At 34.5% G+C, this 16,538-nt stretch overlaps 1 protein-coding gene across 1 annotated transcript; it reads right to left on the reverse strand.

The window, feature by feature from the left end:
• Positions 1-300: 300 nt before the first annotated feature.
• On the reverse strand, positions 301-15,279 carry LOC142340071 (uncharacterized). The gene is made up of 4 exons (XM_075390481.1): positions 14,808-15,279; positions 11,974-12,141; positions 2,592-2,946; positions 301-1,064 (listed from the first exon to the last, which is right to left on the reverse strand). The coding sequence occupies exons 1-4, from the start codon at positions 14,992-14,994 to the stop codon at positions 503-505; spliced, it is 1,272 nt and encodes a 423-aa protein (XP_075246596.1). The 5' UTR covers positions 14,995-15,279; the 3' UTR covers positions 301-502.
• Between the last annotated feature and the right edge of the window lie 1,259 nt (positions 15,280-16,538).

Here is a 16,538-nt window from a genome sequence, read left to right on the forward strand (position 1 = left end):
TTTTCTTGCGAGTTTTAAGTTAGTTGAGCTGACTTAACGAGAAGTTAGCAACATTACGAACACTGTCTGAGGCCTTACAAACTTCAGCACGAGATTGAACATAGAATATCACTAAGGATTTTCTTAACTTCAATCAACAAAATTAAAGTTACAGTCCTTTAATAGGTCCGAGCGACTAATTAGTTCTGCGAGATCATTAGGCAATCGGATTCAGTGAAGAACCGGGCCGGCGTAAAACTCGAGAACCGAGCTGTGATATATCGGTTCCTCTGAGATTCTTGAGCAGCCGCAACACAATAAGTTAAATTGTGTTGATATTTTATCTTTCTATGATAAGCAATAAATGTAGAAGTTTCGACTGTAGTAAAAATTCCTTCGTATTCATTACTCCAATTAAAGTAATCGTTATTTTTTTCTTGAACTGAACAAACTTAAGAATCAGTAATACGCAAAAAACGCCAAAAACAATTTTTTTTATCAAATTGTGCAAATCGTGGATGCATTAAATTGCTTCAGTCATCGCAGTTTTGTTATTGTTAGCAACCCCATCTCTGCAGACATTTTCAACTCTGTTTTCAGGCTCCAGTTTTGTGTGCCGCTTCGTAATCCAGTCCATAATGCGAACATCCAAATTTAACGAAAGATCTAAAGCTGTAATAGTGACGAACGCAGCGCCCAAAACACTCATCCAAGAAACACTTTCGTCCGGGAAGAATGTAAGCTGTATTGCGTAATCAAGCACAACTTTTGATGTAACGATTGACATGTAAACAGCAGTTTTGATTCGCTGTAAAGCTACAATTTCAAATGGAGCTACACATGAAGAAACAATTCCAGATATCACAACGATCATCGCAGTGTAAAAAGGGTATGAACAGAAGTAATCGTTGTACATGGGGTCTGAGGAAAATGTGAACTGGTATATTAGGGCACTAATGACACGAACAAAGCCCACGAATGTGCTCAGGAGGTAAGGGCTGATTTGGAACCCCATTTTGCGGATAGCTAGAATTTGGGCAGTTAGGCAGACTACTACAGCGAATGCGAGGAACGTTGCCAACAACCTAAAGCAAAGAATTCTAGTTATTTTTTAGAAATGGCGAGTCTAGAGGGCAATCAGGCAAAATCATGTACAAACTTTTGAGATCTTTCTTTTGCGGCAAGAAAAAATAGCCCACACTGAGGTCCCAGGCAAAAAATGGGCTTGTCAAGACCGTCCCAAACAAAAATACTTCATCAGACGTTCGTGGTGCGTTCCCAGACATTTGAGAATTTTCATCGTGTAAGATCGTACAATTTTCTTACAAAAGTGTTTTACGTATGCTTAAAAGATTATGCGTCGCCTGACTAAGACTTTTGTCAGACAACTTATCAGTTCTTACACGATCAAATTTTTTATCAGGTCTGATAAGATCTTACACAATAAAAGTTCACTTTTGTATCTTTCAAGATAAAAATTCTGCCTTATAAGATCTTACACAATATCAATTCTGCCTGACAAAAAATGATTATCATGTAAGGTCTTATAAGAATCTCATCAGATCTTGTAAAATAAATTTTCGGAAAGCTATGACTCATCTTTTTGGTTTTTATCAGATCTTATAAGATTTAAAAAATTCTTTAAGAGTGGCATACTCTTCAAAACAATTCAGAGATATTTTCAAGCAGTAGCCAAAAGGCTACAGCATGCACCACTTTAGTATCAGAGCAACAAAAATAAAATTATATTATGTTGTCTTTCGAGATCTAAAAGATGTAGTGAAAAATGTTATTCGAGTATCAGGGGCTTTTTCTGAAGATACCAATTCGGCAAAATTAAATTATTACCTTATACAATCCGATAATATTCTTGGCAGATCTTATAAGATAACAATTCAGCAAAATTGATCTTATAAGATCTGATAAGTACCTCATCAGATGTTGCACGATTGAAGTTCACGTAGGGCAGAATTTTAATCGTGTAAGATGAGATAAGATCTTACATGACAAAGATTTCTGATCAGCATCTTAGCAGATCTTACACGATAAAAATTCCAGAATCACTGGGGTTCATAAATTTTCGAGTGTTTTTCGTGCGTGTAAAAGTGCATATGTCCAGACTTTCGTGCGCTCATTCATGTTACCCAGCTTTGTATTCTTTAAATGCTCGACATACCCCCCCCCCCCCTTGAGCGTTCACTTTGGTCTGGGAACATCGACTTTTCGACTTTTGGTCTGAGATCTCATTCGTTGACCAATTTTTGTTTCAACTTTTTCTTGGATTGTAAACCATTCTATGCTATTAATGGCATTACACATTAGTTTTTAACCAATTCAATTTTTAACCAATTTTAACACTAATCAGACGTTAATTTGCAATCTATTCAGACGCATCTTGTATGTAATATTCTTGATTTCTGAACAAGTTTAGAGAATAAACTCACTTTGTACTCTTTGGGCGGTTTCCAGAAATCTAAACTTGCTTCATAATGTACATATGCAGTTTGCCAAAAGCTTTAATTCTAAGCTCTTGCCTCAAAACTACACGATAAAAAAATTCTATATAATCACATAGACAAGTATATGTGAAGTTAAAATAGTAACGTTTTAACCTGTATGGGTAAATTTTATCAGTTTCTGAAGAGCCGAATAGGGAAGCTGGTCTGATTATGAGCACAACTCCCACCAAACTGAGAATGATTAGCCCAATCTGAACCCTAGACAATTTCTCTCCAAACAGCAGAAAAGCCAATATGGGAACGAGAACAATTGGACCACATGTAAATATGACGGAGTAGTCGCCAAATGGAATCTCGTGAATTATCCGAAATGTGATCGGGAGATGTCCAAATGCTATTAGGACTTTAATCGCGATTCCGATCCAGTTCTTCTTGATGACCTTGACAGCATCGCGATCCGTGTTGGTAAAGATCAGAAGAGACGACTGTATATGAAAAATTGCAAGTCCTGTTCAAATAGAGAAACTATTCACTTGTGCGCAAGAATCAGAAAGGCATAGCAGCTATGCCGAAAGTTTTAGCCCTAAGTTCACTCCCATTTCAAAACTGTTCATAATTGCAGAAACAAGCATTAGTTTGTTCAAGATTGAAAAAACAAGGAGGCACGTTAATGTGCGTTTGCACATGATGTTCCGACCCGAGCTTATCAACATTCTTTACTTAATTGTCAACCAAATGACGATATAACAAAAATAGATATTTGAGTTTAAAACAATCGTTACACAATCTAACCACTAATCGAATTACATAATGTCATGCCTCATTACAACGCCAACGAGATCTGCCGTTAAAGAGACCACGAGAAAAAAAACAAACAACAAATTTTAGCAAAAACAAAATTTCACGGCAAAATTGAATATCAAAATTTAAAAGCACCTAGTAACAACGTCAAAATGCAGTGAGATAAAACCCTAACTACACAAATTTACTTTTTCCTAACTATACAGCAGATGGAAATTTTTCTTAATGAGACTAGGTAACAAGTCGACAAAGAGAATGAATAATGAGGCGAAATTCAAAAATTAATCGATATTTTTTAAACCAACAAATTTCATAATTCTTAAAAAGCATCAGCTTTTAACTAAATAAACCTTGACAAATTACTGAAAAGTTAATTCGAAACCCAAAAGACTTGTCTTTGGTTAGACTAAGACATAGAAACGGACTAAGAATGCAGATGAACTCAAAAAATTACAAACGATTCGCGAATACACAAATTATTGATACCATTAAAATCATTAGTTATTACTGAATATTATGTACTTTTAATTCAATTGTTATTTCTGCTATATGTGCTAAAGGATTTATACTGAGATATTAACAAATTTTACCACGGCCACATTTGATAACCATTGGGATCTGTTATTAAGCGATTGTGCTGAAAGAAGAGAAAAAGAAACACATAACCGACCACTCAAAAAACGTTTATAAAAACGCAATTTGTGCAACAAACAAAACGTCAGTGAAAAATCATATAAATAAATATGTTTTTTTGAAAAACAAGAAATTGGACGGGACCTCTCAATGATGAAATAAGTTACAAGTTGAGGAAAAAGACATCAAAAACTGAAAAGTTCGAAAAAAATTGAAAATGTATATCAAAAACTTTAAGACTATTCGCAATAAACTGAGTGCTTCGGGTAACATCATTCTTTCAATCTTCAATTACAAGTTTTTTCGACCGGTCAGTAATTTAAGGCTGCCTAAATAACGAAAAAAACAGGAAAATACAGCAAATTCAAGAAAAAAATTGAGCGAGAAAAGCGTCAAATGCATTGAACTTTTCAATAAAAACTTTTCAAGTTTCGAATAATGTTTTTAACAGCAAAAAGATTCTTCTTTTTTACTGTTTGTGGGATACTGTTTTTTAACAATATAACTTTAAAAAATCACCAAATATGAACAAATACATTAGAAACTCTAAATTTTTCAGAAAACTCGTCTTATCAACGCAATAAAATTCAAAAGCTTTCAATGGAAGCCAGTAAATACGCTAAGTTGATGGGACAACAATATTGTCTGCCATTCGTATTTCATCAATAAACCATTGTCGCCCCTTAACACATGAGCTTCTCTCTGAAAACTTTATCTGTGATTCACTGAAGGTCATTGCTAAGCCAATGGGAGCTAACAAAATTTGGATAATGTGATAGGAGTTCCAAATTAACCAATAATACGAAAATATCCAAAAATCAAAAGCAAAATTTTGAATTCTTGTCCTTGAAGTCATAGAACCAATAGTTAGAAGATAAAACCGCTAACCAAATTAGTTTTGATTGCAGTGAAAAAAAGAACGGTTCCTGTCGCTTTTGAGACTGACTAGCAGTTCACGAAGAAAAGTTTAAGATTGGTTAATGTTCAGAAAAATTTCCCGAAATTTTTATTTCAAAGTCTAAAATCACTAGCTTTCAACGGAAGTCAGTAAATACGCTGAAGTATAACCCGATGCGAGGAAATTGCCTGCCGTTTGTTATTCATAGGTAATAAATAAGACATCACAATAAGTCTTATGACTATGAAAACAAGAACAATAACAGGCACAAACCAAAAATTCAGAAAAAAAAGCGAGAAGAAAGCGTTGAAGCCATTTAAGCCGTAATCTTTTCTGAGAAAATTTTATCAGTGATTTACTGAAAGTATTTTTTAAGCCAATGGGAGCTTTCAATATTTGGATAATTTGATATGAGTTCAAAAGTAACCAATAATACTAAAATAACCAAAAAATTTTTTCAAAAAAATTTGACTTCTTGTGTCATAGAAGTCATATATCCAATAGTTAATATAAAAAACCGCTAACCAGATAAAAAAAATTTGGTTGCAGTAGGAAAAAAGAGGGTCCTCTCATGTCATTACCGAGACTGACTTACAGTTCACGAAAAAAAGTTTTTGATTGGTTAATGTTCAAAAAAATTTTTTGAAAAATTATTCAAGTCTTAACAAGCAATAGCTGTACACTCAAAGCACAAGATAGGTTCACTTAATGCTCATTACGGAACATATTGCACCTTTAGTCAATAATTTTGTGCCATACAACTCCAAAAAATTAGTAAAGCCTCAAACAGAAAATCAAATTTTCATTTAAAATTTCGTAAACTGTGTCGAAGTCAAAAAAACATGAGCAATTCCTTGAAAACGATTTTTTTGCTCATTAGGCTTCCGTTGACTGCAAATGAGGTTTGCCGTTAACGGAACCTCGATTTGAAAAGCGACAAGTCTCTAGGTGACTTAAAAAAAACAAAAAAAAAACTGAAAAGTTTTCTAAATAAAAGCTCTCAAACAGAATTCGATTTTTTTATTGTGAACTTCCCTATGGGACCTTAACTTGTCTTTTTATCGCCTTCAGTCTATTAGGAACACACAATTGGTTCATTTTGTAGCATGAAATGTAAACTTGAAATACTATTTTTATGGAATATATCTTAATTTAAAGAAAAATTACACTAAAAGTGAACAAAATCATGCCGAATATCCTGTGATCACACAAAACCTCAATCCTCGATAACTCCTCAAAAAACGAAATTCAAAAAAATCTTTTTAATTTTGAATTCTACGCTGGACCAGCTTTTTAATGATACCACTCACATTTCTCTACGATGAATATATCGATCGCCCAAAATTGACTGAACAAAAAAAAACCCTTTGAGTATATGGTTCCTCCCCCCACAAGTGGGTCGGAACAAAAATAGCAAACGAGGAGAGGCGGAGAAGAAAGTTTCATTTTCCTGCGCCGCGATCATATACAAACAGTTCCAAATCATTGATGCTGTTAGTTGTATAAAAAGGAAAAAAAAACAAAATGTTAGGAAAATTCAAAAAGTAGATACATAAGCAAAAGTTTGACGAATATAGCAAAATTGAGGCCATGACAACACCTCAATCCCTCAATCCTAAGAGATAGAGTTCAAATACAGAGACTAAGTTCATAAACAATTTGTGTTTTGAATTTTCTCATCACTGTTGTCATCCTTATCGCTATAACAGTTGTTATAATAGTAACACCTGTTGCTAGAATAGTGCTGCAAAATGTCAGCAGTTCCAAAATAATTAAGCAATTGACACACAGAACAATAGTTTTATTTCTTTGTTTACTTTGCTGTTGAATTCAGATTTCATGCGATCACAGGGTGCCGTGGTCATTACGTCGCCCAATCATACAAATTCAGCAGAGTACGTGTTTGCGAACACGAGTGACGACATTTTGTCCCCACTTTTCGCGTGGAAGAATTTTCAACGCAAATGGATAAAAAATAACCAATCGCATATAACAGTGATAAATATTTCCAATTTTGAAATGGTTTACCTCACTGTCACTGTTGTCCGCAGAAACCTATAAAATCCTATTTTAAAACATGGGGAGCGGACAATGCTGACATTAAAATGCAAATTTGCTTTTTCAAAATGTAGGATTGGCGACGTAATGGTTTCAGTAAAAATCTCAAGAAATATGTGGTGCTATAGAAGAATCTCTTCAGTTTATCCGCAAAAAGGAGACTTCAATAATCACTCATTTCTAGAAGTTACGCAAAAGCTCTTGCCCATTCAACAAATTACCCGCATTCACCCACGTGAAATTTAAAAACATCTTATTCCAACTTTTCATTTGAGTAGCCTTCAGTCAACCTAAAAAATATGGCCCCTTAAATATGGCATAAAAAGAATTATATTTGTTATTTGTTTGTCCATCGTAATGAGTGGACTTCAGCCTCACTTAGTGACAAATTTTAGTTGACAAAAGACTTTTGCGAAGGCGTAACATTTTGTCGGAAGCAAAACCACAACAGCATTAATTATCAACGTGTAAGCGTCCACCTAATATTTTGTAGCTTTGTTGTTCTACAAGGGCAGCTTAATCATTCTTCAACTTCTCGTGATTATTATATAATTTGGCCATTAATCAGGTGCTCATTAGTTTTTTCTGGAATAAGTACACCATTGAATCAATGAAACCGAAATATCGCCCAATCTTACTCAACGCATTGTTTTGTAACAGACACGTTCTTTCATGTAGAAATAAATTTGAGTTTTTTCTGTTTTCAGTTAATTATCACATCACTCGGCTAAGTATCAAACCTTTTCAGAAAGACATACGCCATTGAATCAGCGAAGATGTAAAATTGCTACGTATACTAAAATATTAAATTGAAACAAACAAAAAAATGTATACTAACAATGCCAATAAACAATAAAAATAACTGGTTTCGCCTAGTATGATTGATTTTTAGAGAACGCAGTTTCATTTCCTCAATGAAAAGCAGCAAGATCACATAGAAAATATGGTGCCCATTTTCTCCGTTCCCAATTTTCAAATACTTTAGCTAAATAACAACCATTCATATCTGTAGAATAGGTTAAGGTTATGAAAATCTAGAAAATCTGAAATGCCGGGATGTTAATCAATTCAAGAAAATTAAGATTTTCATGTACAATTTGAAAATTGTTTAGCTCTCACTTTATAGCGAGCGTATTCTGCTTTCATTATTAGCGCCCTATTGCGATTTAATTATTTTGTTTCTGTTTCAAAATAAATTATTTTAAATACAATTTTTAAACTTAAGATGAGCCGAAAAATATTCAACATTGTTCCGATCAAAGCTACATTACATCGTCGTCAATACGTCGTATTGCAATCTTTTCGTTGGCCTTAAAAACCCGATTTCATTTATTAATTGATTTATCAATGATTTGAACTGATGAGGATTTTTAAATTAAATATGGTTGCGTACAGAGGTGTCTAACTAAGGAATTCAACCAGAGAGTTGATTTTCTCTCCATTCGGTCAGAAACAAAACAGATCCATAACCACTCAACACATTGACACGATGTTACATTGACCAGGGAAAGGATAATTCATTTAAACCTTTGTTTAATTTTCATTCAGAAGATTATTGTGCCGACCCACTTTAGTGGAGGAGGAACTATAAACTCAAATAGTTTTTCTCTTTTTTGTTCAGTTAATTCTGGCCGATTGATGTATTCATCGTAGATGGTTGTCAGTGGTATCACTCGAACGCCTGTTCGGCTTAGAATATATCAATAAAAAATTTTTTTGAAAATCATTTTTTCCATGGAGTTATAGAAGTGTTTATAGCCCTCTGAAAATTTGACTGATTTTCGTTGTTTTTGTTCACATTATCATTTTTTTTCATATTTTTCGCCAATTTGCTGACAAATAAAATCAAATATAAATAGTGTTGATGATTTTATCTTCAAAGATAGAATGTTTTGTTCAATTGTTTGATCAAAATTATTGGCTCCAAACTTTGCTAAAATTTTCAATATTAGGTTTTTTCTTCAAAAATGGCACAATTCAACTTTGCTGAATCAAGCTTTGTTTCTAAAAAGAAGATACTTTTTCCTGAAACCCTTTCTTGAATTTTTTGAACCTGAAATAAGTAAGCCTTGATTTGAATTGTTCTGTTTTTAACATAAAAAAGGTGAAATTTTCGTTTAAAGAGACAGCGGCAAATTGCAATGCGAATTTTTTTGGTCTGTAACAAATAACGACTAGAAGAAACCTAACCGTGCTATTGCTGTTTGTCTATTAGGATAATTCTTTTAGCAGTTGTGTCTGCAATGCGAATTTTTTTGGTCTGTAAGAAATAACGACTAGAAGAAACCTAGCCGTGCTATTGCTGTTTGTCTATTAGGATAATTCTTTTAGCAGTTGTGTCTGCAGTTTACCGAACATACACACCTAAGAACTGCAGAAACAACTGCCAACTGCTAAAAGAATTATCCTAATAGACAAACAGCAATAGCACGGCTAGGTTTCTTCTAGTCGTTATTTCTTACAGACCAAAAAAATTCGCATTGCAATTTGCCGCTGTCTCTTTAAACGAAAATTTCACCTTTTTCATGTTAAAAGCAGAACAATTGAAATCAAGGCTTACTTATTTCAGGTTCAAAAAATTCAAGAAAGGATTTCAGGAAAAACTATCTTCTTTTTAGTTTCATTTCCTCAATGAAAAGCAGCAAGATCACATAGAAAATATGGTGCCCATTTTCTCCGTTCCCAATTTTCAAATACTTTAGCTAAAAAACAACCATTCATATCTGTAGAATAGGTTAAGGTTATGAAAATCTAGAAAATCTGAAATGCCGGGATGTTAATCAATTCAAGAAAATTAAGATTTTCATGTACAATTTGAAAATTGTTTAGCTCTCACTTTATAGCGAGCGTATTCTGCTTTCATTATTAGCGCCCTATTGCGATTTAATTATTTTGTTTCTGTTTCAAAATAAATTATTTTAAATACAATTTTTAAACTTAAGATGAGCCGAAAAATATTCAACATTGTTCCGATCAAAGCTACATTACATCGTCGTCAATACGTCGTATTGCAATCTTTTCGTTGGCCTTAAAAAGCTTTGTTTCTAAAAAGAAGATAGTTTTTCCTGAAATCCTTTCTTGAATTTTTTGAACCTGAAATAAGTAAGCCTTGATTTGAATTGTTCTGTTTTTAACATAAAAAAGGTGAAATTTTCGTTTAAAGAGACAGCGGCAAATTGCAATGCGAATTTTTTTGGTCTGTAACAAATAACGACTAGAAGAAACCTAACCGTGCTATTGCTGTTTGTCTATCTTCTGCGGCAAATTGCAATGCGAATTTTTTTGGTCTGTAACAAATAACGACTAGAAGAAACCTAACCGTGCTATTGCTGTTTGTCTATCTTATTTTTAGTTTCATTTCCTCAATGAAAAGCAGCAAGATCACATAGAAAACTATCTTCTTTTTAGTCAAAATCTTTCGGTCATTTTGACAATTAAAATACTGCTTTCGAAAGTATACAAGTGATTATTGTGCTTGGCCAGATTTTTCTCTCTTATTTGGTCAAATTTTAGCTAAGAGTTTTCATAGACAGGCCGCATTGTCTTTCTAAGGGATTAAAATAAATATTTTTACTATTTTACGTTTTAATTAAAGGATCTTCGGATTTTATACTACGAGTTTTTTTTAAAAAAGGTCGATTTTTGGACGTTATCACATTTTCGAGTTCCTTCTTCTCTTTTTGCAGTACAGATCTCACATTTTTGGCGCCCAAAAAGAAGACGACGCCAGAAAAACAAGACGACGAACATTTGAACAAATCATTTTTTCATGAATAAGAATATGGTTTTAATTATGAATGTTTTGCAGCCGTATGTAACATTCTGGATACTTGCAATCTTTAGCGACTTCATGGTTGAAAAAAGGAATACATTTACTGATTTCAGCTGATACCCACATTTTTCATGACTTTGATGTCACTTTTTAAAAAAAACGTATTTTTAAATATTACTCTTTGCTGCTCTATTTGTGTACTTGTTATCTAGGCTCAAGAATAACAGGTAACTTTACTGTTAATGAACAGGGGCACAATTTATTATGTCCAAAATTTTTAGTGCAATGCATCTTGTTTTAACGGCGTTGACACCGGTTTTTCGCAAAACTGTATATATGTTAAATCAATCTTGATTTTTGTCTGTATTTCTTGTTCTTTTTGTAGACGTACGACATAATCTGAAGAAAGAAAGATCTCAATTATCTTCTTAGAAGAAATAGATAAACCTATTTTACAATCTCAGTTGATAGGTAATTTTTGTGACTTTGAAAATATTAATTGTTTCAATTGAATTTTATTTAATTGAACTTAATCGTTGTCGAAGAAAACAAACGTGTTTTATAATTTCGTTCTTTTTTCATTTTTTGTCACCGTGTAACCTAATCTCATTTTTCATATGTCACAATCCACGTTATTGGTGCTCAAGGAAGGCACAATTGAGTTTATTTTGTTTTTCACGGAATTGATTATAGTTTCAAGTTTTCGACAGCTTTTCTCGCAAAATTTAATTGTTTTTTTTTGTGTTTTTCGTCTGTTTTTAAAGCTTGTGTTGTAGACCTGCAACATATTCGGATAATGACAGAACTTAACGTCTTCAAATGAAGAATTGAATGTGCTCAAACTTATTAGCGATTTCAGTTGATATCTTATGGTTTTATTATTCAAAAACAATAAACGTAGTTTTTTGCTTTGAGTTTTGGTTCTTTTTTGTTTATTTGTTGCCCAGTCTCAATAAAAACTGGTCCTATGTTTTTTCCTGAGAGGTAAAATTTTATTTGCTTGGTTTAGATTTCGCTTGACGATATTTTGTCTTTATTATTGAGTTTTGTTTAAAAAGCAGACAATGAGTTTTTGATGCAAATAATGTTTGTTTTTGTTTTGTTATTTCTCTTGTCTTGTAGTCTCATTCATGGCAATTCTCATTGGCCCTCTAATGAGGCGTCATCTACTTTACTAAATAAATTGGGTTGGAAGCATATTTTTATTCATTCAAATTATTTTTGAAGAAGATCTCTTCCCAATTTGGTAGACAATTAAACCAAAAATGTGGATGAGCGGAGTTGGAGCACTATATGCAAACGCACTTTACCGAGCCTCCTTTTTTAAATATTTTTTATGTAAAAATAGTTAAATAAATGAAGGCTATACGAACCCTGCGATAGAATGAACCATGTTAGCGTAATCTGTGGGTGTAGTTTGATAACGAGAGTAATAGAAGAGACTGCTGTTATGCCAAGTAGAACAACAAAGCAACCGATCAGCTGTGACCTCAGCGATACTGGTGACTGTTGTCCACCAGAGGAGTGATTTGGAGCAGTACCTAAACATCAATTATATTAAGAAGTTATGACATTGGTATTCTCCGACCAAGGTCCGGCCAAATTTATTTCGAACAGCAGACGGTTGTCTGTCACTGCCTTCCAACGCTTTAATCAAGTACAACAAATTGACTACATTCGCGCCGATTGTCCTGTCAGGTATATGAGGGAAATTTAAATAGAGCAATGCATTTAAATGTTCACAACTCTCATTGATTTCTGACAATTTTGCTGGTTGCTCAACAATTATACTGTAATGTGAGCGCTGGAGATTTCAAAGTACATCTTCATAATGCCATTTGCTTTAATTCTAAAGGGCTCTTTAACTCGCGCTAGTCTGTTGCCGTGTTTGATATTAAAGTATTTCAGTGTAGTTGATCAGAATTCTTTCAAAGCAAGGGTCTGATTTATATTTTTCTGAATGAAATTAAGATGCTGAATACGAGGAAGTTTTGTTCCTGATCGCTTTAATTAGATTAGTTCTGAAAAAATTGCTGCCTGCTTGTAGGCTGTATTTGCCTACATAACGTGTTCTGCTATGTTGATTTTTTCTTGATGGATTCCTTTTTTAAACCAGTTTCTGCCATCAAATGCTATTTAACGACCGGCGATTTGCATTTTTTGATCTGTTACTAGTACTTGAGGCTGTGAGTAGCCAATAAACAGCGGTTTTCTCCGGGTCGATCAAAAAATGGTAAAAAATGTCAAAATTTCTGGATCTCTTATCTGACGTACAAATTTGCTTATGATGCCTACTGCTCAGGCAATTTGTGCAAACATTGTGGTCTCTGAATAGCTTGTAACTTCGTTCGATTGCTGCACACTGTTTAGTAAGTCAAAATGTTTTGATATGCTTTTTCCGATCTTTGGACATATTGAAGAGCAGACTGACCTGTGATTTTGTTATCCTGGCCGAAGAAGATTCAATGGTTCCATTTTGCATATCAAATCTATCTGCTTTAAAGCGCTGGATTTGATGTGGTATATTTCAATTTACTTGAATTTGATTACGGATGTGTTGTTCAACTAATAATTTTTCATTATATTTGTAACAAATTTATTTTTTCATTATAATTCATAGATCGATTTCTTTCCGGTTAATCTAATGAACGAAAGAAGAACTTACCTGACTCTATTGTTGGGTCGACAAATAATGGCCACAAAATTAAATTCGATTCTAATTTTGTTTGGGTGCTATCATTATCTTACTGACCTATCAATCAGATTTCAGGAGTAAATTCTCGCACCCATAGACACCTTCTGATTCTAACATCCACCGACCCCCAACTAAATAACTCGATTGTATCAAGGCCATATATGATTCTCATGAAATGCTGATGGGATCAGAAAATCACGTCCGGGATCGGAACTAAGATCTATTCAGATATCAGTCAAATAAATTTTTTTAGCTAATCTAAATTTTCATCGCCGGGTATCTCATCTGTGCGGTTCAAGCGCTTGTCCACAGTCTATTCGTTCTAGCCCATGGTCTAGCCTTCGAACTGTTTTTTCTGGCCCAAGTTGAGGCCCAGAGTCTGGCGACGGCTTTTTTTGGTCTGGTCCAAAGTCTGGGCAGGGGTCTGTTTGGTCTGGTCCAAAATCTTGCTCTGAGTTTGTTTGGTCTGACCCAGTGTCCGGCATTGGATCTGTCCGGTCTGACCCAGGGTCCAGTCTGGGCCTGCTAAATCTGGCCAAAGGTCTGGGCAAGAGTCTGTTTGGTTAGGGTCAGGGTCTGGTCTAGAGTCTATTCGCTCTGGCTCAGAGTCTGGCCTCGAGTCAGTTCGGTCTGGCCCAGTGTCTTGCATTGGCTTTGTCTGGTCTGTCGCAGGGTCCAACTTGCGTCTGTTTGGTTTGGCCCATGGTAATCAAAGTGTGGTTGGCCTGGCCCACGATCTGGCCTTGGTTTTGTTAGGTCTGGCCAAGGGTCTGGCTTTGCATCTGTTTTGTCTGGCCCGGGGACCGGGCCAGCGTCTTTTCGGTCTGGAGCAGAATCTGGATTAGGGTCGGTTCGGTCGGGCCAGAGTTGTCAAAGTCTGTTCGGTCTGGTCCAGGGTTGGCACGGTCTGTTCGGTCTGGCCCATATGTGATTTTTGGTCTATTTGATCTGGACCCCACTGTCCGCGACCTAAATCCGCCTGGCCCTTACCTGTCTTAGGTTGCGGACATCGTCCTGGGATATGCTTTAAACCTAACTGGTAAACAATAGCATGCAAGGAGTGAGGATTGAGATGACAGGTTGCCGACAACCATTTACTTTGTATATCTTTGCTGAAAAAAAGTTTAGCATTCAAACGTCTTGCCAAACCATCAAAATGTTCCCAAGCCACTACTTAGCTGATTGAAACCATTCTTTTCCACTGAAATCGAAGAAAAATATTTGGTTCTGCAATAAGGGAGACACTCGCTAAAAGGAACTACTTGTCATGAAATGTCGACGGGTTTTGAGTTTTGATTTTTAGAAAAAAAAATAAAATTAATGATGTGGTTTCCCTAAATCTGTCTCCAAGCTCGTAACTCACGTTAAGCGAAAACTCTTGACGAGTTGATCACCAAAAGAAATTGCAAACAAACAAAAAACGAACAGTTAGACCTTTTGAAGTCATTCGTTCACATTTTGTTCTATATGTACCCATTTCGACATGAGACTATGCATTACATGAGACTATACCTGTATTGGATCCAGCTATAGAATCCAGCGTAAGTGCTGACATCCTGGTCCTGTCACAGTCCTCCCGGTAATTCACTTCATGGTAACTGCAATTGTCAATTGTCTCAAAATAGGCACTTGTTGAGTTGTCTGTTACACTATTTGTTCGACACCGTTTCAATGAGAAACGTCGTGAATCATTTGACATATCGATGACGCAACAAGTGGGAGACCTCGTTCTGTAATCACAGCAACCCAGCGCACCTTTGCTGCAGATCTTGCCGAGTTTGAAATCTTAAATATCACTCGAAATTTCGGTTTTAAATTGTTATGTTAAGTATGGCAATAATGAATGTGTTGAATATCACATATATTTAGATTCATTATTAATATTATTAGCAGACTGGAAACGCGATTATTTCAAAACACAGAATGTTACATCGTAGTGTAGAACGCACGAACACTGCTGTAATGCACAATTTTAACTGTTTTTCTTTTCCAAAATTAGAACCTTCAGGTAACTTCAGTGAACTCTTATAGCTGTTTGTTAATCAATAATTTGCTGCCAACCGAACACAAAAAAGTAATCTAGAAACATTGCTTCATGTATACATTATAACGAGCTTATGCTATACGTTGTAGCTTTTGAGAGCTTAAGCATATCAAAACGTGAGGCTAAGAAGATCATTTGTTAAATTAAATGTCGTTTTACCATTAGAAGTATGTAATTGTTAAATATATAAGAGCAAAGAAAGCACTATAATCACCTTATTGTCAATTGCCCGTTTCGAGATTATGATAGGTCATACCAGCGCCAGTAAAAAACGATTCAATACTAGTTATATCAACTTGCTTTTGACAATAAATTGGTACTTGAAGCTATTGAAGACAGCCATTTTCTCATAACTTTTAACAAAAATAGTGCCGAGAAACCCACGTATTGCAGTTGTCAAAATTTTTATTAACATATTCAGCGGTTTAGTTTTTTGGTTTTATAAATTTCAAAGAGAACATTAAAGAAGAGCTCTCAAATGATAGTAAACCAAAGGTTTTACTAAAATGGGGTCGATTGTTGGTGATTTTAGGAATGGATTAATTGATAAATTTGATAAAACTGGAGAAACAGATGAAATGAAGAACTGATGGAATGAAAAATTTTGGTATTTTAACTTATTTGCTTAGTATTTAACCAGCAGTGATTATACCTTTAGAAAATTATTTGATCCTATCAAGCGAATTTCAGTATTTTAGATGCAATTTTGACTTTTTGAGTCCTTTGGCGTTTTAGACGCCCATTTGGAAGTTATTTTACACTTCCTCAAATTGTTATGTTATTACGGGAGTCTTATAATTGTTTCTAGCGTTTTGATTGGATTTGCTGATCTTGCTTTCGAATGGTTTTATTATAGAGTTGTTGTTTTGTGGAAGGAAATTGTTAAATTAGTTCGAATTAAGGTCCATGAATGATTTTTTTTTCTTTTTTTCGTATCTGTCCAGTTTGAAGCACTTTTCCTTGCATAATTGTTTATTTAGAAACATTAGATGAGTTTTATTGCTAAAAGGAAAACCTTGAATGTTGGGACCCGTGATAGGAAACATTTTACGGCGTTTTTTTCTGTTTTCGCCTTATTGTTCCGCACTTAGCGGATGTTTGGTTGCTCACTGATTTAGCAAAAAGATTTTGAAGAGAGATTTTGGAGAACAGTTGTTTGGATATAAGGCTTTGTAGAGATTTTTGCTGTAATTTCCAAT

The sequence above is a fragment of the Convolutriloba macropyga genome, chromosome 5, assembly GCF_964194025.1.
Source record: "Convolutriloba macropyga chromosome 5, txConMacr16.3, whole genome shotgun sequence".
Taxonomy (NCBI): Eukaryota; Metazoa; Xenacoelomorpha; order Acoela; family Convolutidae; genus Convolutriloba; species Convolutriloba macropyga.